At 46.0% G+C, this 25,592-nt stretch overlaps 1 protein-coding gene across 1 annotated transcript; it reads right to left on the bottom strand.

Moving 5' to 3' along the window:
• Nucleotides 1-6,721: 6,721 nt before the first annotated feature.
• kidins220b (kinase D-interacting substrate 220b) lies at nucleotides 6,722-25,371 on the bottom strand. Its single transcript, XM_055023951.1, is given in 31 exon segments — nucleotides 6,722-9,485; nucleotides 9,559-9,789; nucleotides 9,869-9,967; nucleotides 10,042-10,179; nucleotides 11,514-11,543; nucleotides 11,948-12,070; nucleotides 12,262-12,497; nucleotides 12,649-12,827; nucleotides 12,907-13,069; nucleotides 13,621-13,650; nucleotides 13,653-13,764; nucleotides 13,848-13,939; nucleotides 14,492-14,729; nucleotides 14,820-14,960; nucleotides 15,455-15,744; nucleotides 15,964-16,115; nucleotides 16,734-16,899; nucleotides 16,971-17,150; nucleotides 18,249-18,413; nucleotides 18,493-18,670; nucleotides 19,318-19,416; nucleotides 19,490-19,588; nucleotides 20,322-20,420; nucleotides 20,506-20,703; nucleotides 21,375-21,467; nucleotides 21,506-21,604; nucleotides 21,681-21,779; nucleotides 21,861-21,959; nucleotides 22,071-22,169; nucleotides 23,668-23,826; nucleotides 25,210-25,371. Coding segments are annotated over 30 exon segments (5,214 nt in total). The 5' UTR covers nucleotides 23,800-23,826; nucleotides 25,210-25,371; the 3' UTR covers nucleotides 6,722-8,330.
• Between the last annotated feature and the right edge of the window lie 221 nt (nucleotides 25,372-25,592).

Here is a 25,592-nt window from a genome sequence, read left to right as displayed (position 1 = left end):
TTCCAGCCGCAGACAAAAGCGCCAGTGTTGGACGGCGGTGAGGTCACAGAACAGAAACCACATTAGAAATATCACCTGACACCAGGTATCAGCCAGTATCATCGGCCCGGTCCAGTCCGGCCCGGTCCGGGTCTGGTTCTGATCAGCAGCAGAACGATCCACACTAACATGAACTCTGTCGGGTCAGGCTGCTGATCCGAGACGGACAGACGCACAACTTCCCAATCAAAACCAGGAGGAAGGTCTTAGTGCTGACAATCATTCCCATGTACATGCTGCTAAATCTGTTAATGGCAGAAAAAACAACTTACCGTTACAGAAAAAACATTTATCCACTGGCCATGCTAACTAGCCCTAGCATTCACACCAGGCTATGCTAATGGGGAGAACACAGGCATGATTGACAGCGCTAAGACCGTCCTCCTGGTTCTGATTGGTTGTTTCTAGTTTGCACAGGGAGAAGGCAGTGGATTATCTGTCTCATATGTCACAATGTAGTGACAATTTCAACAAATATGTGAAAAAATATTTTTTATGTAAACTTCATACTGTAGCTTTAATAGTAGCCCTTTAATCGACCTCTGGTCCTCCAACCCTGGGTCTGGGTTCAGCTGAAGTGAACTCTGGTTCGGTTTGAATGTGAACGCCAAGTGGACCGGACACCGCTCCAAAAGCAGGAAGTGGACTACAGCACAGGGGATTCTGGGTAAAAGCAACCAACACAAACATGCTAGCCTAGCGCTAGGGGAGAAATGGCTCCTGGTCTTGTTCCCAGTATCTCTTTTTGTGTTGTTTTCTGGTGCAGCGCCCCCACAGGCCAGGAGGGAAACAGGTTGGTTGATTTGGCTCCGAGCAAAGAAAGAGAACCACAGCAGCTGGAGGTTTTGGTTCCTAATCGGTCCGAATCTACTGGACTATTAATGTAATCAAAGTCTTGATCTGTTAAAATCAGAAAATTATCTTCACTGGATGGACAACCTGTCCACCTGCTGTGCTTTACATGAGAGATACAGTTGGATATTATCAGCATAGACCATAAATGACAATAATAGTGGGACGAGAGCTGAGCCTTGTGGAACCCCAAGAACCTGCCTGTCTTCACATAAAATGTCCTCAGAAGAGAACCGGTTCTGTTGACAAGGTCACCCTGAGACCCAACAGGACCAACATGTTAATGTCTGTCCTCATCAGCTGCCATTAGCAGATCGTTGGACATCCATCCGTCCATCCATCTGTCCATCCATCCATCTGTCCATCCGTCCATCCATCCGTCCGTCCGTCCATCCATCCATCCATCATCCATCCATCCATCCATCCATCCATCCATCCATCCATCCATCCATCCATCCATCCATCATCCATCCATCCATCATCCATCATCCGTCCATCCATCCGTCCGTCCGTCCATCCATCCATCCATCCATCCATCCATCCATCCATCCATCCATCATCCATCCATCCATCATCCGTCCGTCCGTCCATCCATTCATCCATCCATCTATCATCCATCCATCCATCCATCCATCCATCATCCATCCATCCATCCATCCATCATCCGTCCGTCCGTCCGTCCATCCATCCATCCATCCATCCATCATCCATCATCCGTCCGTCCATCCATCCATCATCCATCCATCCATCATCCGTCCATCATCCATCCATCCATCCATCCATCATCCGTCCGTCCATCCATCCATCCATCCATCCATCCATCCATCCATCCATCCATCCATCATCCATCATCCATCCATCCATCCATACATCATCCATCCATCATCCATCATCCGTCCGTCCATCCATCATCCATCCATCCATCCATCATTCGTCCATCATCCATCCATCCATCATCCATCATCCGTCCGTCCATCCATCATCCATCCATCCATCCATCCATCCATCCATCATCCATCCATCCATCATCCATCCATCCATCCATCATCCGTCCATCATCCGTCCGTCCATCAATCCATCCATCATTCATCCATCATCCATCCATCCATCCATCCATCCATCCATCATCCATCCATCCATCCATCCATCATCCGTCCATCCATCCATCCATCCATCCATCCATCCATCCATCCATCCATCCATCATCCATCCATCCATCCATCATCATCCATCCATCCATCCATCATCCATCCATCCATCCATCCATCCGCCCATCCATCCATCCATCATCCGCCCGTCCATCCATCCATCCATCCATCCATCCATCCATCCATCCATCCATCCATCCATCATCCATCCATCCATCCATCATCCATCCATCCATCCATCCATCCATCCGCCCATCCATCCATCCATCCATCCATCCATCCATCATCCGTCCATCCATCCATCCATCCATCCATCCATCCATCCATCCATCCATCCATCCATCCATCCATCCATCCATCCATCCATCCATCATCCATCCATCATCTATCCATCCATCCATCCATCCATCCATCATCCATCCATCCATCCATCATCCATCCATCCATCCATCCATCATCCATCCATCCATCATCCATCCATCCATCCATCCATCCATCCATCGGGTCGCGGGGTAGCAGCCTCAGAAGGGATCGTTGGACATTTTTACTGAAACCGTTTCACTGAGTGAAGCTTCAGAAAACCTGCATCACAGTTCAGTTTCTACCACTTATTCAATAAATTCACTGAGAAACTCTGAGTTTCTCTGGATCTGAGAAAATGGACAGAAGTTTAGTTCAAGGTCAGTTTCTCTCCAAGCGTTTTAAAATACAATTGAATGGTTGCCATGGAGATTAAACAAGTCTAGAAAAATTGAGGCAAAACTCCAGATTGTTTCTGATGAGGAATAACATCATAAGGATGGAATAGTTTTATAATCCCGGGTCATTTGGGTTAATAATGGAAAGAACGGGACTGAAAGGCTGAACTCTGAGTCTCCAAGCTGCTTTTGCTTCATGTTTCTGATTGGTTCTAGTTTGGTTCCTCTTTGCTTTCATGTTTTTATTTGCGTTATTCCACCTCGATGATCTGATGTTTTTGCCAGAACTGGTTGGAATAGTTGGAGAATCAAAGGTTTGTGGAGCTTTTGAACCTAAATCTGGATCCCAACCTGGCAGAACGAGACGAGCTGTCCTCAGTGGTAAACCAGCACACTGCAGCCGGCGCAGGAATTGGGAACGGGGGGAACTCAGAGGGGGCAGGAAGCCGGCGCTTGGCCCTGTCTGACCCCGTCTGATGTTTCCAGTGTGTGTGAACCAATTCTCCCAGTACACCAGAGCCGAGCGGTGGCAGGAAATGGTTTAAAGTGAGCCAGTCCTGCAGAGGTGTGACGACGTCTTCATCAGAAAAGGTTTGTCATGAGGAATGAGGGAAAACGTCCCGATGTGGGCCGGACCCGCCTGGTCCGGACCCGCCTGGTCCTGCTGATTGTATTTTTACCAGATGGGTGTTAATGGAGCTGTTCTGGAAACCATCCACACTCCCACCAGCAGTCAGCTTCCTGCTCTGGGTGTTTGTGCAGAGATTATTTCCTCTGGTTCTGCTGCAGCCAAACGTAAAGCAAACAACAGCAGATTCAAACCAGAAACCTTTGAATATTCTTTGTTTTTAAACCCAAACTTTCATCAACTCTTATTCTAGTGAGATAAAATGATGAAACCCTGGAAGATTAAACAATTAAAGTTTCTTTAGAGAAAAAGTTTCAAACCTGATCTGCTCCCAACCAGCTGGTTTGTCGTCTTCAGCTCCAGCAGAAACAGAGGAAGGTGTAGATTTCTAAACTCATGTGGATTTGATTAAACCGTCCTGTTGGAGTCAGTAATCACTGAGACAGAGGAGCTAAACTCACCAACTCCAAGGAAACAAACCCTCTCAGAAAACATCCTGCTAGTTTCCTGCTGTTTAAAAATTATTCATCCATTCTGAAGTTTCTGTTTTCAAAAACTTTTAAGATCTGGTTTGGATCTTAAATGTTCAGTAAAACCTTTTTCAGGACATTGATCCGTTTCTGAAAAACTGGAATTTTTATCATTGTGATAATGGCTTGACTTGTTCTTTATAGGCATTTAGTTCATTGGTAACCTGGGTAGTTGGTCGGTCGGTTGGTTGGTTGGTTGGTTGGTTGGTTGGTTGGTTGGTTGGTCGGTCGTTTGGTCGGTCGTTTGGTTGGTTGGTTGGTTGGTTGGTTGTTGGTTGGTTGGATGGTTTTTTCATGAAACCTTTATGTAGTTTTGATCCGGCTCTTGGAACATGATCCCATCTTCTTCTCTTTGTAGCATCCATGTGTTTTAGAGCTTTGCTTTTTGTCTTTGGAGACCAAAAAAAGAAATCACTAATCATTTCTTCCAAGGTCATGTGGAAAACTGAATGGTCAGTTTGATTTGGTTCTGAAATAAACAGGAGCACCACGAGTAGAAAAGGGAATAAAGTCAAAAGGCAAAGTAGCAGACTTGTTTTGGACGTTTTGTGTCCCTTAATTTAAACGTCATGATTTTTATCCAGAACTTTGTCCTTAAACTCCACGAGACTCAGGAGTCGTTTCTTCTGGGCGGAACTGAACTAAACTTCATGAAGCACATTTTGATTCACTTACAAGAAAAGTGAAAACCAGGCCTTAGAGGTTTTCCTTCAGGACGTCTGGAGAGTTGGAGCAACGCTCCAAAGGTTTGGTTCCTACATACAGAGCATCCGGGTTGCAGGGCAGAGACTCTCACAGCAATCAGACTCATATCAGAGGAAACACTGGAGCGATCCGCTCGCTTCTCCATCTCTGCTGCTCTCTGATCAGATGTTTGGCAGCGGATCAAAGGCAGCAGCGGCTCAGCTGGATGGACTCCAGCCTGATAAATCTGGGATTCTGCTCAGGATAATTGAGACCAACTCCAGGGCATTCTGGGTAACGGGGAGTCGGGTTCACACCGAGGTCAGAGGGGATTAAAAAATGATGCTGAAACTTTTTACCTGCAGAACAAACATTGAAACCTGCAGCAGGAACGGCTCCTCTGTGAGGAAATCTGCAGAAATTCTAGTTTTGACCGTAAAACAGGAAACATCATGAAATATTTTCTGAAAAGTCAGCCGTTTGTCCATAGTGATGCTAAAAACTATTTTATTAGAAAGTTAAGGTGAAACATGTAAATAGATCAAGTTTTATAAACTTCATTAAATGACTGTGTTGTTAAAGTTGGAGCTGCTTTCAGTTTTTTCAGTGTGAGGAAGAACCAGAGTTTTCACAGCATCAGTTTGGTTTGGAGCTTTTTCTTCTGCTTCTGCAGAAACAGAGTGAAACTCTGAGGGGGCAAAAAGTTTTCCCACCTCAGTCTGTTTTCTGCTGCAGCGTTTCCTCCTGGGTTGCAGGTTCGAGTCCAGGTCAGCTGCTTCATCCCGCAGATATTTTCATATTTTGGCTGTTATCGGCGGCAGGACGCCGTGAGACGTCGCCTCTGTGTGGAGCTGGTTCAGTTTGTTTTCAGAGCCCTGAAGTTCCTCTCACGGTTGGCGACTCCAATCTGAACTCTGAGCCATTTCCAAACGTTTATCCAACATTTTGCTCATCAGAGCATCGACCCAGAAATTCTTTAGTTGCATTTGCTTCTCACACTTTTTCTAAAACTAAACTAAAGAACATAAAAATAACATGATTTTGTTTAGAAATAACAAACAAATATTAAAAGCTTTTAGATTATCTACTAACTGCTTTTAAAGCTGGTCGGTCTCTGGCGCCGCCTGCTGGACACGAACTGTTACTTTGAGGCAATTACAGAAAATACACTGATTTAGATAATCTGTTATCTTTATTTATTTAACAGCAGTTAAAAAACACACGGATTAAACAATTTAAGCATAATTAATACTTCACAATATCACTAAAAATATGAATAAACTGATCAAATGAGATTTTTCATGTTTATATTTTTAACAGAATAATAAGCAAGGTTGGATTAATTAAATATTTTAAAATCACAAAAAAGAAAATTCTGTATGTTTTTTTGGTAAATGATTAGCAGTTCTCCGCAAAACAAAAACTAAACAAAAACTCTGAAAAAGTTCCACCGCAGTTTTGTTTGCACACATTTTATAAACTGGGAGCCATGAAGAGAGAAAATGCAGCGCAAGGCTGCAGCGGCTTGTCTCCGGCTGCAGCAGCATGTCTCCGGCTGCAGCAGCTTGTCTCCGGCTGCAGCAGCTTGTCTCCGGCTGCAGCAGCTTGTCTCCGGCTGCAGCAGCATGTCTCCGGCTGCAGCAGCATGTCTCCGGCTGCAGCAGCATGTCTCCGGCTGCAGCAACTTGTCTCCGGCTGCAGCAGCTTGTCTCCGGCTGCAGCAGCATGTCTCCGGCTGCAGCAGCATGTCTCCGGCTGCAGCAGCTTGTCTCCGGCTGCAGCAGCATGTCTCCGGCTGCAGCAGCATGTCTCCGGCTGCAGCAGCTTGTCTCCGGCTGCAGCAGCTTGTCTCCGGCTGCAGCAGCTCCTCTGATCCAGCGGCTCAAACATGCAAAGCATGACGCAGCAGAGTCTGCTCAGGGCATCACCTGCTGCAGGTGGCAAACAGACTTTATCTTCCCAGATATAGAAACTGTTTTCTGGATGGATGTAGAAAAACTAACCGTCTGATTATTTTCATGAGGTTTAATATTTATTAGCTTAAGTTCTGTCAACCTCTAAACTACAGACGTCACATTTTTTATGCAGGTTCACAATTTTTCATGTGAAATTAAAACATCATCAAAACAGCCGGAAGCAGCATAAATGTTCAACATCCAGGTTTTATTGAGTGTTTTTCTGACGTCACATACAAAACAACACAGATCAAATAGCCTGTTTATTCATCAGTCTGGCTTTTATTCTGAAGGGACAGCTTATACAGGAAGTTTGATAGGTATACTTTACAGTTTTAATCATTTTAAGACTCTTTTCGAGAAAGCCAGATTTTTAGAAGAATCTAAAATGTTTTTCCACCGCTGATTCAAACCTGATCAAATCCGCATGATTCCTGCTTTTTAAAAACTTGAAGGTTTTTCAGAATAAAAGCAGATCTGACCGGAACAACCACACGTTTTACATCGAGTCCATTTATTTTACCAGGAAGCAGCTTAACAAACATCGACCCACCAAACTCAGAGCAAAGCAGCAAAACTTTCAGCACAAACTATTTCACTTAAACACGACACTAAAACACGATCTACGGCACAGCGACGGTTCTGAGGCTAAAGTCACAGGTTCCAACGTTAGTCCTAAAGGGACGGAAACAACATTAACAAACTGGTACAACATGATGCGACACATATGAAGAAGGTGTGACCGCTGGTTTTACTGGTCGCTTAACATAACCAGGGGGTGAAAGTACTGGAGTGTAGTACCGAGTTACACCACAAGGTGGCAGTAGACAGGCCTCACCGATAAAATGCACAAATAGTAAAGTTTCCGTCTTATATTTAACTAAATGTAGCTAATGTCCACCAACGACACGGCGATGATTTCAATAAAGTGTTTATCATGCAACATTTGTTAACTAGGCTTTATTAACACTAAGTTTTAAGAGTGAAATAACCGTTCTACTGTGTTAGCATTTTTGGTGCTAACATGCTAGTTGTCCCGCTAGCTTAGCACCTAACTGCTAAAACCGTTAGCGGGGATAGCACCAGCTTGATTCATGATGCTACAGGCATAAAATGATGTCTTCAGTGGTATTATTAGCCTGTCATAATGGTGTTAAAACTTCTGTTTAAAATAAAAAGTGATATAAAGAATTTGCATTGAGTGTAATAGTAATATGACATGTTTTATGTTTAACTCGGCCTAGCATGACGCTGTAGCTCCCAAATGTAAACTAAAGTGAGGAACACTTCCGCTAATGCACCAACAGGAGGAGTAAACGCTTTAGCATTTTTGGCTGACTTTAAGAATACCTAGGTTTCCATAATTTACTTGGCTATTTTGTTGTTTCAGTTGAATAAAGTTTGACATCTGAGTAATGTCAGTGTATGCTGGAGCATGTGTCACTGACAACATGGTTGAAGCTTGTGCTTTAGCATTAGCTTTCATTAAATACTGTGCTGGCATTGCTCTTTAGTGGTTGCTGAACTAATACTTGTGATTAGTGCTGTAGGGTTAGCACAAATAACGTTTTACTCAATGGTGCCCTGACGCTGAAGACCCCGGTCCTGGTTCATTCACAGGTTCCTGAAGAACCTGGAGCTAAAGATACATTAAAATAGAGTGGTTGAGGACTCCGACTCTTGAAGACAGGAGTTGGTTCCTACAGACGAGAACATCACAATAACATGCAGCAGATTGTTTACGACACTACAAATCATGCAACTACAGAAGTTGGCTCTCCGTCTTCCTCATGCGGTCACAGGATGCTCTCGCGCTCCTCGCCGAAGGTGACGGTGTCAGAGGACACGGTGCAGATCTCTGGAGGATCACCGGGTTTCAGGCCCCTCTTCAGATGGACCACTCGGACGTTCTCGTTGTTGGGGCCAGGCCTGGTGGTGGTGGAGGTCGGAGGGATGATGACCTCTCCAGTGGAGGTCTGGTTGGAGGAGGTGGAGCTTTCAGCGGGCGGGCGTGGTCGGCTTCCCTGCTGGGCGTTGGTGTTGTTGTTCAGGGTGACGTTGCTGGGCGTGCGGTTGAGGTTGTAGCTCCTGGAGGAGGTCCAGCTTTCCTCAGGGCTGCTGGCCAGCAGGCTGCACTGATCTTCGGAGCAGATGGACATCCGGGTCACGGCCGGGTCCTGGAGGCCGCTCAGGCTGCTGGGTATGCCGCGCTTCCTGGCAGCGCTCTCCTCGTCCAGCTCGATCAAGTTGGCCCTCTCCAGCTGCGACAGGTCAGCCTCCTCGTCCTGAAGCGAGTGGTTGGGGGAGCTTTCATTGGAGCGCACGCCAGAGTCAGACGAATCCTTCTTATCCAACATGCCGTCTGAAAGGTAATCCTTCCCCTTCAGCGCCAGTGACCCGCCGGGCAGCTTGGGATCGACCGGCTTCTTGCCGTCTTTCGGCAGGAGGGGGTTGTCGGACTCTTCGGACTCCTCGTCGTCACTAGTCAGCTTCTGGTAGCGCAGACTGCCACTACTGGCCTTCACTTTCAGGTCGCCGGCGCCCTGGAACAGCCCGCCTCTCTCGGCCGATAGCTTGCGGGTCAGCAGCGACTTTGAGGAGCCGCCCTTCTCATCCTCTTCGGTGATCGGATCCAGAGCGTCGCCACTGGAGGTGAAGTCGGTGTTGTCGGCTGGTACTTTGGTGTTGCTTCTCTTGTTGAAGGACTTTCGTCCATCTTGCTCGGTGCTGTCCTTGCTCTTGTCCCCCGCTGATGATGTCATGAACTGCCCCGGCTGCGGTTGGACGGGCTTCTCCCCGACTCCGCTCATCTCCAGCTGCGCCATCTGGGCGATGTACTCCTGGTAGGCGTTGCGATACTCGGCCTGCTGCTTGTCGGTGAGCTTGCCGATGTCGTTGGAGGACTCCTGCGAGTTCAGGCTGGTCATGCTGGCCGTTCGGTGAGCGCCACCCTGTGGACGAATGGTGGAACAACAGTTAGCAGCTGACATCATGGTTCTGCTGGGCGGTTCTGAGAGGACTCACCATCCAGGGCATGTTTCCGGGTCGCTGTGCCTCGTCCAAACCCACGCCGCTCAGCTCCTCAAAGCTCAGATTGAAGCTGTACATCGGTGACGCGTCGGCGTTGGCGGCTCCGGCGAGAGGCGGCGCCAGGGTCCGCCTTCCGACCTCCGTGGGGATACCGACAACGCTGCCTTGCTCGCTGGCGGTTTCCTCATGCAGCACTTGACTCTCGATATGACGCATCTCCAGGATCTGCAGCAGAATGAAGGAGAGCCATGAAACCCCGACCTGCTCTGTGTTCAGAACCGCTACCGGATGGGCCGACACCGACCGTGGCTCTGAAGAGCTGCCAGTCTCCAAAGTTCATGTTCATCTCCTTCTTCAGCTCATCAATGTTGCACTGGGACAGAACTCTGCCGTTCACGTTGGCCTGCAGACAGAACATCAACACACCGGCGTTAGCCTCAGCCCGCCGCCGCAGTCAGAGCGGGTCGGGATGCGGACCTTCTTGATGGTGGCGGTGTACTGGGCCACCATGCTCTGGTCGATGCCCTCGGTCTGCCGCACGCGCTCGCAGACACCGTCTGTCGTCATGGAGCTGAGGAGGACGGCGGGAGCGCCCGACACGACCGACGCCGAGCCCTGGAGGCGAACAGAACCCGCTGTTACAAACCGGACCGACAGAACTTCATGTGATCTGAGTATTTATCATCACGCTGTCACGGAAACACGGGTCAGTAATTAGCTGCCAGGAAGTGGGAATGCATCAGGAAGATGGATTCCAGCTAAAATCAGCGAAACGGAGAAACCAAACAATTTAATCAGGATCATGCAAACATGGAGATCATAAGTAATAACCTTATTATTATGATGATTGTAATGTAATCATCATAATGAAAAAAATAGTAATATACTTTAAAAAATGATGCTATAAAATTTAGTGAAGTTAATATTTGGATATAAAGTTAAAAGGAAAATAGAATATTTAGTTTTTACATTATTAATATATTTATAAGAAAATATTAATAATGTGCACTAATATTATTGTTAAATGACATAATATTTGAAAAAACTATACATTAGTATTTATTAGTTATTTTAAGAATGTTAATAATGATAATGTAATAATAAACTACTAAATACAATTTCCTTTGAATGGTAAACAAGAAAAACATTTAAATATTTAGTCATAGTAATAATAATAACATTACTATTGGTTCGGTAATATTTCACAATATTAATAAAAGTAATCATTAAATTACATGTGTTAATATTCTTATTTAGTTATCATTTATTAAATATTTTAAGAAAATTAAAATAATGCAATAATTAAGAGACAAATACAAATTTCTCTCTTTAAATGAAACTCCAGTGAAGTTAAACTAAATCAAGGCTACATTTTTTAAATATTTTGCCATAATAAATAAATTATTGTCATTATAATAAGACAATAAAAACTGACAGTCACCTAATTTTTAAATTATGCACATTTATTTTAATTAGATTTTAGTGAATGTACCACTGATATTAATAATGAAGGGAAATTGTTTTTTTTTTTTTAAGCTGAATCTAAATTGTTGGATTCACTTTTTATCTTAATAATAAACATTTGCTGTTTTAATCTGTTGACCTTTAATCTGAAATCCTCCAGTATTTGAAATAATCCCTGAGTCAGGGTCAAAGTGCAGGGTGGGGGGTGAACCGTACGTTTGTCCAACAGGTGAGAAAGTTTCCAGTGCAAGTGAAGCTACAGGTTGTCCAGGCAAGGTGCATGCTGGGAAACCGGCTCTTTATGTCCACAGAATCCAGTTAATTTGTGGAGGTTTCAGTTTAGAAATGATCAAATTAAAGGAATATGAGCAGATGCTAATGGCTAGCTGGCCGGACGCTAATCGTCTCGTATTTTAAAATGCAGAGGACTTCTGTGGACATATGAGGGCTGGGGTGGGGGACGTCCAACATGGAGGGTTCAGTACCTGCTTCCTTTTAAAAGATGAACTCTTAGACTGCAGACAGACAGACAGACAGACAGGCGAGGGATGGACACATCAGGAAATGAATCTGATAACAAACATCAGCAGCTCTGACAGAAACCAACCCTCAGGAGAGGAAATAGAGGAAAAACAGAAGAAGAAGAAACTAAAAGCCTGAGGTCTGACTCTGCAGACCTGATGTCAACCTGGAGATAACAGAATCTGACGTAAATTTAATCATCATGAATCATTTATAATGTTTGTTGAGGATCAGCTGCTTCAGCTTCCCCCGACCTGCTGAGCAGCTGCTGGATATTTCAATCTGAACTGCAGCTAATTTCACCTGGCTTTCCTGTGGTGATGTCAGAACACCTGGACAGGTGAGTTTGGTGAGTCAAGTCTCTGATTTTTACTGATTCTTCACGTGGATGACTTACTGCTGCAGCGGCGCCGGCGTCCCTGCTGAAGGAGACTTTGGGCAGCGGCCGCAGGTGAAGATGTGGAGGGAATGTAGCCACGAACGGGCGTGGCAGCTGGTAGAGGTGGTGGGAGAAATATGGCTGAACGGGGGTGAAAACCAAAATAAGGGTCATGGATGGAGGCGCTCAACAGAAAATAAACTGAATCTCTCAGAGATTCACTGCAAAACATGGAAATTAAATCAAAATGATGAAAAGAAATGAATGAAAACAAAGAAGGAGGTCACATGACATGATGACGTCACAGGCAGGTGGGCGGGGCTCGGACTCACCCTGTTGTAGAAGGGATGCTGCGGGCCGGCCATGCCGCTGTAGTAGCTGCTGTGCGGCTGGGGGGAGATGACGCCCCCTACAGGCGGGTTGAAGGGCCCGCTGAAGGAGGCAGAGGGCGAGCAGGCGGACGACACCTGGCTGTAGACGGAGGTGGGGCGGGGCTGGGCCTCCTGCAGCGGCATGGTGGGGTACGTGACCCCGCCCAGGTTCATCTGCTCCCGCGCCGCACGCACATCTGGAACGAGACGGAAAACATCTGGGATGAAACATCAAACAGAAACAGAACCGGATCCAAACCAAAAGTCCAAGAAAAGACGAATAAAACTGGATCAAACATCTGATTCAAACTGGAGCGTCTGATCCAGGCCTGGTTCTGGAGCTCTGACCTGCGATGATCTCCCTCAGCTTGGGGTCCAGGTTGACAGTGCAGGGCAGGAAGGTGCGGACGTCCCTGGCGGTCAGGACCGGTGTCCGTGACGACAGGAAGACCTCGAAGCTGCGGACGTCGCCGTCGATCTCCAGCAGAGGCTCCACGTCTTTGGTGGTGGGGATGTTCTTGGACACCCTGAGGAGCAGAGGACAGCAGCGGTTCAGCCGGCGGGCCGGGCCTGCGGCAGCGGCGGGAGGTGAATGTGCCCTCTGACCTTTCGTAAATGCTCTTGAGCGCGGCCTGGTCGGGGACGCCGTCGGTCTCCTCCAGGTACAGGATGAGCCAGGATGTCCTGTAGGGCCACTGCTCCGTCAGGTTGATCCAGGACGCCAGCCGGTCCCAGTTGAAGCTGATCTGATTGGCTCTCAGGAGGCGACCTGGACAGGAAGGGGCGGAGTCAGACGTGACATGATGACTGTATGATAACCAGAGGTCAAAATATTATATGGCTGAAAAACGTATCATAATATCAGCATATCAGTCGATATTGATAATTATGGATTAACTTTTAGTTTGAAATATCTGAAATCGAGACAACTGGTGACGTGTCATTTCCTGTTTCATCCGTCGTTCTCAGTGACCCAGTTGAGGCAAAACCTCAAACTGCTGCTGTGCAAGTTATTCTACTGGCTGTTGCTAGGCAACAACAGTTAGTTGTTGCTAGGTAACCAAAGAGCCAGTTTTAATCATAAATATGAATGCTTGTTTACAAAGTACGTATGTGGGACTCTGTACTTTTACCTTTCGCATAAATAAGTTTAGAAATCCAACGGCTCCAAAACACTCTGCAGAAAAGATGTTACTTGCTTCACGAATGCTAAATGCTAAAAGCAGCCCGTTTATTTGAAGGCAGCATAAACTAACCGCCAACTGGCCCGTGCCTGGTGTCCAGGTGTGAGGCGGCGCCGAGGACGAGGGCGGGGCCTACCTGTGACGGAGACGATGTTGAGCAGCCGCTCATGGTCTGCGGGCTGATGTCGCTGAACCAGTCCTCTGTCACCATCAGCTTCGTCAGGTCGAACGACATCTGGCGCGTCACCGAGCGCTGCACCTGGCGCCGCCGGTACGTGTCCTGCAGCGGCGCAACACAAGTCACATGACCTCAAGCAGCTGGAGGGCCAGTCAAAGTCCCAGTTACCTCCCAGTCTGACTCACCCGGCGGTTCAGCGTCGTCTTGCTGCCGAACTTTGTTAACTCTCCCAAACTATGCTGAGACAACTTCCTGTCCAGCTCTTCATGCCAACCCACTGAAAGCACACAAGATGTTTTAAGACCTTTATGAATGGCACTGAATACCTATGGAAGCACAGAAATGTGCCAACATTTTCCAGCCGACTGGTGATAACAGATGCAAAATGTTAGTTTGATAGCAAGCAAGTTAGCAGGAATATATTAGCAGCTAGTTAGCAGTAGCTTTAACTGCCTCCAGTCTCTCAAACTTAAACGTTTGGAGACTCAAACTTTCTAGTGTCTCTTAAAAATTTGAGACTCAGACTTTTGCCAAAAGTCCCACAATGAAAAAATTCATAGAATATATGATATTAAATGGACCTGGCATGACTAAATTGAAGACCTGTGATTAACATATTCAATTTAATTCAGAAAGACTGTATTGATCCCAAATTAAAAACATAAATTAAATGTTTTTAACATATTAATTTAAGATTTTTTTTAGAAGCAAACTTAGTTTTTAAAAGGTATTTAAGACATTTTAAGGCCCTAATTTTACACACATGAAATTAAGACATTTTAAAATGTGTGGACATGCTGCTTGCTTCCTTTCTCGTTGTCATGGTCACCTTCAGAGTTGGCGGCGTCCCCGTTGGCGGGCGCGGCGGCGCACATCTTCCTGGCGCTGGACAGCCCCCTGCTGTTGAGGAAGACGGGCAGGTGGACGATGTTCCTCATGTAGTCGTGTCCGTTGATGTTGGAGTCTCTCAGGACGCTGTTCAGGTTCTGGTTGATGGCTTTGATGATGATGTGAGGGTCGCTGGCGAAGATGGAGATGAACGGACCTTTGGAGAACAAAACCCGGACCTGCAGCAGGCGGAGAAGAAAGCCGTGTTAACTAGGAGTTCCTCAGGGCTGCGTATTCAGGTCCAGGTAGTTCACTCAGCATCTTCTCACCGTGTCCAGCATCTGCAGGACTTTATCCTGCTCACAGGAGTCCAGACCGTCGATGACGACCACCAGCCGGGTCTGGTGCTGCGTGAAGCTGTCGATGGTCTTCGCCATCCTCGCCATCAGCTCCACCTCCTGCTTCAACACCTGAAGAAGAGAAACAGCAAAGTCTGTAGCATTAAAACTCCTTCAGACATGAAACGTGCCTGTAAAAATAAGAATTAAACAAAAAAAAGTAAATCAATAAAGTGAAAATGTAAAAATAAAAAGTTATACAAAAAAAAAATTAAATACAAAAAAATAAATTTAGTGCCAGCAAAGATACCAAAAATATAATAAAAATGAATAAACAAAATCAAAGCAACAAAGTTCCTGTCAGAAAAAATTATGACAAAAATATTAAAATTAAAAAATACTGATAAAAAAAACAACTAAAAACAAATTAAATAATAAAAAAACATAAAAAATAATCTCCTGCCAGGAAAAATCAATGACAAAAAATAATTAAAAATAATAACAAATAATAATAACATTAAAGTCATGCATAAATGAGCAAAATAAAAAAGCTAAAACTAAATAGTGATAAAAGGAAAAGTAAATAAAACGTTCTGGGCGGGCTGAAAGCTGGAATCCCGTCGGACCTTCATGAAGCCCTCGCTCTTCAGTTTGTGCATCCTGTTGGCGGCGCCGTGGAGCCTCTTCCTCTGCGAGTTCAGCACCGAGTCCGTGACCTGCCACCACGTCTTGCAGTTGAGCAGCAGGGCGAGGCCGACCACGCTGCCGATGGCGATCAGCACGGCGTTCACCGTCTGGTTCTCGCCGTCCACCTTGAAGACGGCCAGCAGCGCCATGCCGGTGATCAGGCAGGCCAGGACGAAGACGAACAGGATGAAGGACGGCACGCAGCACGTCTTCTTCCACTTATTTTTCCCTGCAGGAGGGCAGAGAGGAAGAGCTGCACTGTAAAAATATACACATGACGTAAAACATAGAAATATAGAAATGTTGACATAAAACTGATCAAAGATTCTTGAAAAGGATGTTTAACATCATGGTGAATGTCTTGAATAAAACTCAACAGAATCGATAACAGAATCGGGATCAATAAATTCCTCTCCGCTTCCATCCCGACTCGTCCGGATCGTCTCACCTGGCGCCTCCTCCGTCTTAAACACCCTGAAGAGTCGTGTTGCTAGGAAACCAAACTCTCTCTCGCAGGCGTCCGACAGCGTTGCGATCATCTCCGCCATGGACGTCTCTCCTCCCACGCTGGACAGACGGTTGTAGTCTGTGAACAGGAACCTGCAGAGGAGGTCAGAGGTCAGAGTATCATCAGCGCTCAGATATTACTTCCATCTTGCTGCTGTCTGTTTCTGGTTGATTTTTTCCAATGGTGTCAGAAGAGTTTAGAGATACATGTATCGATAAATATCGGTTATTGGCCAAAACGGTAATATTAATATTGGATACTGATATTTTTACATCAGTACATTCCTGATTTTTACCTGTCAAAACTCATTTAAAACACGTTATTTGTATTTAATGTTTGCAACTGAAGCAAATGCTTGATTTTAATGCTTGCACTTCCTGTCTTCCACACTTTGCAGATGATATTTTTCTGTTCTGGTTTTGCTGTTTAACTCTCCTGCGGTCTTAACAGATGTGACTCTTTTCTCCAGATCCGACTGTGACGTCTGCCACGCTCCTCCTGAGCGTTGAGCTAAAGTCCAGATAACGGATGGTTTTACACCTGCCTTTTTAAAAAGCCTTTGTGTTCTTTGCCACGCTGCTTCCCATCTGCTCTGTTTTGATGCCGGCCAGTTACGCCATCAACAAGCGTCACTGTGGTTCGCTGGCATCTCCATGGTTTCTACCATATTTATGAGGCATTCCCACCAGGCTGTGAGCGACGTGCGTTACCTGACAGGCAGGGCTCTGGTGCTCTGCTCTGGCAGCTCTGGCGGGTTGACGAACATCAGCCTCAGCAGCAGCTCCAGGTAGCCGATGTGTCGGGCCAGGCGCGTGCTCAGCAGCCACGCCCACGTCCAGTTGTCGCCATCGCGCCGCCCGCCAAAGTACACCACCACTGTGGAGCAAACACACAGCTCCATCAGCAGTTCCTCTACAGGAGGAGGAAGAGAATAAACCCTGACAGACCGAAGAAGAGGTAGAGCAGCGCCAGCAGGCTGAGGGAGATGGCCATGGCGAGCCTGGGGTCGACGGTGAAGCCGAGGACGACGGCGATGGAGCCGCAGAACAGCAGAGACAGGAAGACGACGAGCCAGGAGAACTGGAAGAGCGGCTCGATCTGCTGACCGGCAAACGTCTTCATCTCATCTGAGGAGGAGGAGGAGGAGGAAGAAGAGGAGGAGGAGGAGGAGGAGGAAGAGGAGGAGGAGAACGGAGAGGAGGAGGAGGAGGAGGAAGAGGAGCAGGAGGAGGAGGAGGAGGAGGAGGAGAAGGAAGAGGAGGAAGAGGAGGAAGAGAACGGGGAGGAGGAGGAGGAGGAAGGAGGAAGAGAACGGGGAGGAGCAGGAGAAGGAAGAGGAGGAAGAGGAGGAAGAGAACGGGGAGGAGCAGGAGAAGGAAGAGGAGGAAGAGAACGGGAGGAGGAGGAGGAGGAGGAGGAGGAGGAGGAGGAGGAGGAGGAGGAGGAGGAGGAGGAGGAGGAGGAGGAGGAGGAGGAGGAGGAGGAGGAGGAGGAGGAGGAGGAGGAGGAGGAGGAGGAGGATTTATTACTGTTATCAATAATGTATCAATAATGTTTATGGCAGAATTTTACATTCCAGAGCAGGGACAAGAAAAGCTAAAATATAACACACGTCACATCCGACTGTCCAATCAAACCTTATAGTTTATCAAACAAATTGTGCAGTTTGAATATTAAGCCCATCAAGGATTTTATACAGAAATAAACCAAACCTTAAAGATAACATTTATCATAAGTATTGTAATTTATTGCTGTCTCAATAAATGTAATTTAATGATGTTAAATAAAAAACACATTATTTTGAAGTGTTATTCTATCAACATTTTGCCCCTCAGGAGCATCAATAAATGTCAGTAAATTTGATTAAGTGAGTTACTGTTTATCAATCAAACTTCTTTAAATAAGAAACTTAAATGCTAACATTTCTCAACAGCTTCATTTATGTTTGTGGTGACATGAACCATAAAGTTACCTAAAAATTTAGCTTTTACCATAATTTTTATCATTATCACAGAAAAACCACAGAGAGTCTGTGTGTCTGCGTGTGTGTGTGTGTGTGTAGGTGTGTGTGCGTGTGTAGGTGTTTGTGTGTATATCTGTGTGTGTAGGTGTGTGTGTGTGTGTGTGTGTGTGTGTGTTGTGTGTGTGTGTGTGTGTGTGTGTGTGTGTGTGTGTGTGTGTGTGTTTGTGTGTGTGTGTGTGTGTGTGTGTGTGTGTGTGCTGACCCTCCAGTTTCTTGAGCAGGAAGGACTTGCCGGACCCCCACTGGGCGTACAGACCCACGCAGATGGGCGGCTGCATGGTGGGTTCGCTCAGGATGTCGGCCAGAGCCGAGCTGTACAGGTCGTAGCCCAGCATGTCGCCGTCCGTCTCTGTGGGCGACAGGTGACCTGCGAGGGGCGGGGCACATGAGAGCTCAGGTTACCACTAGGAACGGGTCACGAATCGTCAGGGAGGAGGAAGACGTACGAGCGCCAAAGATCTGGGTGAGGATGCTCTTCTGGTGGCTGCAGTCGATGTTGTACGGCGTCTCTCCGGCCTTGTTGGGCCGGTACAGCAGGCGGCCATCTTTGGGGTTGCGGAGCAGCAGCTCGGCGAGGCGGCGGCTCCGGCCGCGGATGGCGACGTGGAGCGGAGTGTCTCCTTTCTGGGCAAACGGACAGAAGCAACGAGGAAGTCATTGGCGTGTCTGTACCTGCGTTTCCATGACAAATGAGCACAAATCTTTGTCTGCTAGTGAAAAAAAAAAATTCACAATTGTGGTGTTTCTATTTAATGAGACATTGAATTAAAAATGCATGTTCAGATGATAAGTCATTAAAAGCCATGGCATATAAACAGCTAAATAAGATGTAATCATAATTCAGTCATCAGCCAATCAGAGGAGACGTCGGCGCCTTGTTGGAGCGACAAACTCCGCCTACTTGACAGCGGCTACGAATGCAGCATTCTGGGGGAATTTTAGTCATTCATTTTACATTAGAGCTGTGAATTTTACACGGAATGACACAACCTTTTATGAACCATGAAGAAGAACCACTTCCTGTCGTCGTCTTTGTGGTTTTCGGCAGTAGCAACATCTGGATGTTGATCACAATTCGTTTGATGTGAAAAAAGTTTTCCCACTCCAGTTCAGTGAAATACATCTATTTCGATACGTCTGAACAGCTGCCTCAGTTTTTGTTTTTAGATTAATGTGTTTTCATTAAGCTAATTAATTTTTATAGTTTCTGTTTGTGTAATTCTGCTGTTAATGGAAACGCAGTTTGTGTTTGGAGGTTTTGAGTCTCCCACCTTGTCCACAGCCGATACTTTGGCTCCTTTATCCAGCAGCAGCTCCACGATGTCGATGTTCCTCATCTTAGTGGCTTTGATCAGCGGCGTTTCTCCGTCCTGACGGGAAAACAGACTCATCATTGATGCGATCAGCCCGGTGTGTGAGCGCTCTGGGATCCAGTGGATTCACCTTGGTGCACGTCTCGGTGTCGGGGTTGCACTGCAGGATGTCCCGGACCATGGTGGCGTTTCCCTTCTCCACGGCCCAGTACAGAGCCGTCTTGTTCTCCTGGAGACACAAACGGCCCGACAAAAACATGAGGGAGGAAGTCTGCTAACAACAAACAAGCTAAAACACGCAGAGGACGTTAGCTAGTTCATAATTCACCAACATCCTGGAACCAGAATGTCAGTTTATGTGATTATATTTTCCAACATGTTGATGGGCTGCAGCATCGAAAAGCTGTCAAAAGGTTTTAGGAAAAGTACACCAAAGTGGGCGGAGCCAGAAGCACAGAGGGGCGTGGCCAAGTCAACTTTCAGACAATTGACTCTCAACAAAAATAGGTCCTTAAAACCTGCCGACTTTTTTCAAAAAAGAGACTAGGAATGAATCTAGCAACTTTTTTTTTCTCAAAATAGTGACTGGCGACTCCTTAAAGTTTCATGTTTATGATCTGAGTTACTCAGATCTTCACTTTGCAGCCAGGAAACAGCATGGAGTCACGATCAAACAGGAAATCAAGCAAAAAGTCTCTTAAATTGAAACGTTGTTGTATACCACCAGCAGGTTGGTATCAGAGAAACTGATCTCTGAGGTCCATTAACTCTTAGATTCTTAACATGGACACAATGAAAACTTTTCTACAAGAGCTTGAATCCATTTGAAGGGTTTTGTGTTGAAGAGCAAAACAGGAGAAAGTTGTCATTTACACAAAAACTAATAAAATACATTAAAGTTTCCAGCTGTTACAGTGATGCTCCAGTAGTTTTTGACCTTTGACCTGCCGGTTGGATCTCACCTGTCCTCTGATGTCGATGTCGGCGTATTTGTGCAGCAGCGCTCTGACGATCTCCACATGGCCGCCCCTCACCGCTCCGATCAGAACCGTGTCCCCACTCTGCGAACACAAACTGTGCCGTTAGCTTCCCAGTGGAGCAGAACCGGAACCAGAACTGCTCGGGTCCTAACAGACGGCGCCTCACCCGGTCGGGGATGTTGACGTACGTCCCGGCGTCCAGCAGGTCCTGGACGATCTCGGTGTGGCCCTCCTTGGCGGCGATCATCAGCGCCGTGTTGCCGTCCTTGTCGGTCATGTTGACGTTGGGGTTCCTCTTCAGCAGCTCCTTCACCACCTCCGTGTAGCCGCCCTTCACCGCCACGATCAGCGCCGTCATGGAGTTCTGAGGAGACCAGAGTCTGTTGGTTCAGCAGCAGAAATATCTGCACTAAATGAGACCAATTTCTGAACAGTTAGACTAATATACTAATAGACTAATCAATTATTCTGATGATTATTTGACTATTCTAACAATTAATCGGATAAAAAATATTGGCGCTTTCTGCAGATTTTTATTTAACCACTTAAGATTATAATCAGTGTTAAAAAATATAAAAATGCAAATAAACAAATAGTTTAATTTACTTTTTAAATAACAAACTCAACATTTAATTGCCTAAACTGCATTAACAGCATTCCTTTAGTGAACACTGGATCATTTGCAGCACAGGATGCAAATACACGTAAAAAGCTGACTGACATCAACATGCTGTTGTGCTGATCTGATGATTATATTTTGGAAAAGATGGTCCTGGGATTATTTTACAGAATCTGAACTAGATTAAGATAAATCTCTCTCCAGGAGTTCTTGGTAGAACAGATATTTTTCATCTTGAAAGGAAAATGGTTGTATTTTTGACACAGTTGGCCTGGTTACTGCTCTGTGTGTCGTTCTTTCATCAAAGCATCTAATAATCCAGTTCTGTTCAAACTGCCCAGTTTGGGTTTCAGTTGCTCAGCAGAAATGTTTTCAATTTGTTTAGTCTCCTGTACGGTGGCTGTGTGCGGACATACCGCCCCCTCCTGGTCGACGTCGGCTCCTTTCTCCAGCAGGTGCATCACGCAGTCGTAGTGTCCCTTCCTGGAGGCCCAGATGAGACGGTTGTTCTGACACACAACATGGCTGCCCTCTGACTGAGCATCACCTTGTCTGAACAGTTGACTTTAGCTCCGTGCTCCAGCAGTAGCTTGACAATGTCTCCGTGTCCCCGTCCCGCCGCCCAGATGATAGGATACACGCTGTACTGCTCAGACAGGAGGAAGAATAGAGCATGAGGGGCTGGCGCTCTGCGGCGGGTCAGCAACATGTGGGGGTCTCACCTGTCCTGTGGTGTTGGGATTGGCTCCATGCTCCAGCAGCATCTGGGTCACCTCCACTCGACCTTTATAAGCCGCCCACATCAGCGCCGTCCAGCCGCCCTGAACCACACAACCTCATCTTAAACACACATCCACAGCACATCTGCTCCAACTACGTTTCCCATGAGGCATTGCTCCCACCATGTCTCTGTGCTCGATGTAGGCGCTGCTCTCCAGCAGCTCCTTCACCACCTCCAGGTGGCCCTCTTTGGCTGCAGAGATCAGAGCCGACCAGCAGTCCTGGAAACACAGGAAGCTATCGTCACCATGGAAACAGCACATAATCGACCCACTGTGTCCTAGCAACCACAGGATGGAATAAAAACACAGAGGGGCGTTTGGTTTGCTCACCACGTCGTCCAGGTTGACGTTGGCTCCCCTCCTGATGAGCTCCTGGACGATGTCCAGGCTGCCCTGCTCCGCAGCCAGCATCAGCGGCGTCTGGCCGTTCTGCAAACACACACACACACACACACACACACACACACACACACACACACACACACACACACACACACACACACGTAAACAAACCGTAACACAAGCTCGTTTTGTCAGCTTCAATTAGACTGAAGCTGACAAAACGATTCCTTCATGAAAACTATTCTGAACACAGAATAAAATAAAACATGTCAACAAAACCAAACATAGAAAAAAACACAAGGAAACAGAAACATGCATAATTTCTGCAAAGATAAATTTCTTTTTTGTTGGACAGATATGTTAAATAAATAAATCAGTACTTCAATAAGTATTTTGATTAGTATATTTATGTTGATTAATGCATTAGTCAATACATAAGAAACTAATAATTTAAAAAATAAAACAATTGTTTAAAAATATTTATATTAATACTTGATTATTAATGTTATTAATTTAACATAACTTAAAATAAATAATGATAAATAACTTTTTAAAAATATAATATCATAAGTTAACCTGAAAATATAATTTGAAAAATCTTATAAACTATATAAATTCAAATATCCAGGAGAAAAAAATACATTATTTATAAATCCATAAAATTATGAATTTACAAGATACATAATTTCGTAAATTATGAAGACAAAAAAAGAAGTGGCAAACAGTGATGTGTTGCATTGTGATGCGGTGTTGTGTTGTACGGTGTCATGCGGTGTGATGCAGTGTGATGCGGTGTGATGCAGTGTGATGCAGTGTGATGCAGTGTGATGCAGTGTAATGCAGTGCGATGCGGTGTAATGCGGTGTAATGCGGTGTGATGCAGTGTAATGCGGTGCGATGCAGTGTAATGCGGTGCGATGCGGTGTCATGCGGTGTGATGCAGTGTGATGCAGTGTGATGCAGTGTGATGCAGTGTAATGCGGTGCGATGCGGTGTAATGCGGTGTGATGCAGTGTGATGCAGTGTAATGCGGTGCGATGCGGTGTCATGCGGTGTGATGCAGTGTGATGCAGTGTGATGCAGTGTAATGCAGTGTAATGCGGTGCGATGCGGTGTAATGCGGTGTGATGCAGTGTGATGCAGTGTGATGCAGTGTAATGCGGTGCGATGCGGTGCGATGCGGTGTAATGCGGTGTAATGCGGTGTGATGCAGTGTAATGCGGTGCGATGCAGTGTAATGCGGTGCGATGCGGTGTAATGCGGTGTGATGCAGTGTGATGCAGTGTGATGCAGTGTGATGCAGTGTAATGCAGTGTAATGCGGTGCGATGCGGTGTAATGCGGTGTAATGCAGTGTAATGCGGTATGATGCGGTGCTGTGCGGTGCGATGCGGTGTTGTACGGTGTCATGCGGTGTGATGCAGTGTGATGCAGTGTGATGCGGTGCTGTGCGATGCAGTGCAGTGTAATGCAGTGTAATGCGGTGCGATGCGGTGCTGTGCGGTGCGATGCGGTGTTGTACGGTGTCATGCGGTGTGATGCAGTGTGATGCAGTGTCATGCGGTGTGATGCGGTGTTGTACGTACATCACTGCGGCCGTCCACCTCCTTGAAGCGGTCCAGGTGAGCCTTCAGGGCAGCCAGGTTCTCCTCTTCTACGTAGCTGAACAGGTTCTGGATGGCCAGAGTGGTCATCTTGATGGACGTGGTGGTGTCCATGTCTGCGGTTTCTCACAGCGCCCCCTACTGGAAGACAGAGGGGTTTCAAACACCTCCAGAGGTTCACAGGTCTTTAAAATAAAAATAAAAGATGAGCGACTCCAGTGCTTCCTGCTGCGTCAGGAACGGTTTGAACCTGCTGAGCTAAAGCTGCTGCAGCTGATATGAAGGCCTGAGCTGACCCCAGATCAGCCTGCTGCCTCCGCGCCCCGCCGATAAACACTTCAGTGGGGGCTGGATCTCATTTTCCATTACAGCCAGACGGTAAAATGGGGAGCTGTCGCCTTGACAACAGCCTACACGTCTCCCATACAAAGAGGGAGCCCAGTGAGTGAATGTTAATGCAAATGATCTAACAGGGCGTTAGCTACCAGCTGAATCTGGGAGTTCAAACCTGAGAACTGGGTGTGGACCCTTAATGTTCACCCTGACGCAGTAAAAATCCCTAAACGCAGCAATCTGGGGACGATTTCTCCATCCTAAGGCCACAGAAACAGCTTGCTCTCATTTTTAATGTGTAATCAGAGTCGGAGCCTTTAATAACAGCAGCATAACGAGCAGAACGCAGAATAAAATCCTGGTTTTCTTCTCTAACAGGGTTTTAACAAACCAAGCAATTAGACTGAAGCTGACAAAACGATTCCTTCATGAAAACCATTCTGATATTCAGGATTTCTGTTCCTCTTACCTTTAAATCCAGTCAATAAACAACCCAGAAAAATCTTATTCACTCCATATTAACAGCATTTCTCACTTTTTCTGTATAAATTCCAACGTTTTATTATTTCTTCCATAATTATTATAGGTATTTATGTCAACAATGAAGCTAAAAGTGCACATCTAAATTTAAGTGTTTTTAAACATTATACGTTTAAAATGAATTAAATCCTATTTTTTATTCTCTCATTAATTTTTTTCTATTATTTATAATCACATAACTTAATCTAATATGTGTTGTTACTGCTTTTGTATGGAAACACTGAATAAATACATGCTGTCCTAATTTTACACTACTGGTTTGATCGAATTAAGATAATAATAAAAATCATGGGTGGGTTTTAATTAGACAATAATCTACTTCATGGCGATAACCACACCGCGGTGTGATATCAGGCCACGCCCCCGCGGTGTATCGCGGTTATATGGCTGCTGTAACCTGAACAACCTTCCTCTGTCGGACACAGTTTTTTGATTTGACAGTTTTTTTTTTATTTACGGCCGCGGCGCCGAACCGTGCAGGAAATCACCTCAAAACAAACTAATCACGAAACAATTCACAGCTAAAAGCTCAGTCACAGCGGAAATACCAGAACATTCCGACAGATTCCTCCGCGACAAGTGCGGATCAATCATTAATAGATGGCAGGAAAAGGATGCTGACGGTGAGAGCAGCGGAGGGAGCAGATTCACCTTCAGGAAAGAACAGCTTTCAGCCCGAGGAGCCCGGTTCTGGTTCGGGGTTCGGGTTCTAGGTGCGTTTCTTCGGCCTGTTTTCGGATGACAGCCTGAGGTTATTCTCCATCCCCGACAACAGCAGCCATCTTGATTAGAATAACAACCGAACAACAGCACGAGCCAATCACAACCCTCCAATGCGTCATGCGCCGAAAACCAGGACTGTATTTCCGCTTTATCCTGTCACAATAAAAGCCCAGTAAACGTTGTTTCCTGCATATAGGTTACTAATATCCGCCAACTTGATAATCCTGATTTAATTGTTGCTCAAAATGTCCACTTTCAATGTTACTATTGTACTAAAAACATGTTTTTGAAAAGCCTGTCAGGTTTATATT

The sequence above is a fragment of the Poeciliopsis prolifica genome, unplaced genomic scaffold (genome assembly GCF_027474105.1).
Source record: "Poeciliopsis prolifica strain line A6 unplaced genomic scaffold, Auburn_PproV2 SCAFFOLD111, whole genome shotgun sequence".
In the NCBI taxonomy this organism is placed as follows: Eukaryota; Metazoa; Chordata; class Actinopteri; order Cyprinodontiformes; family Poeciliidae; genus Poeciliopsis; species Poeciliopsis prolifica.
Note: the sequence above shows the minus strand (reverse complement) of the source record. Positions and strands in the feature narration are given on the sequence as shown.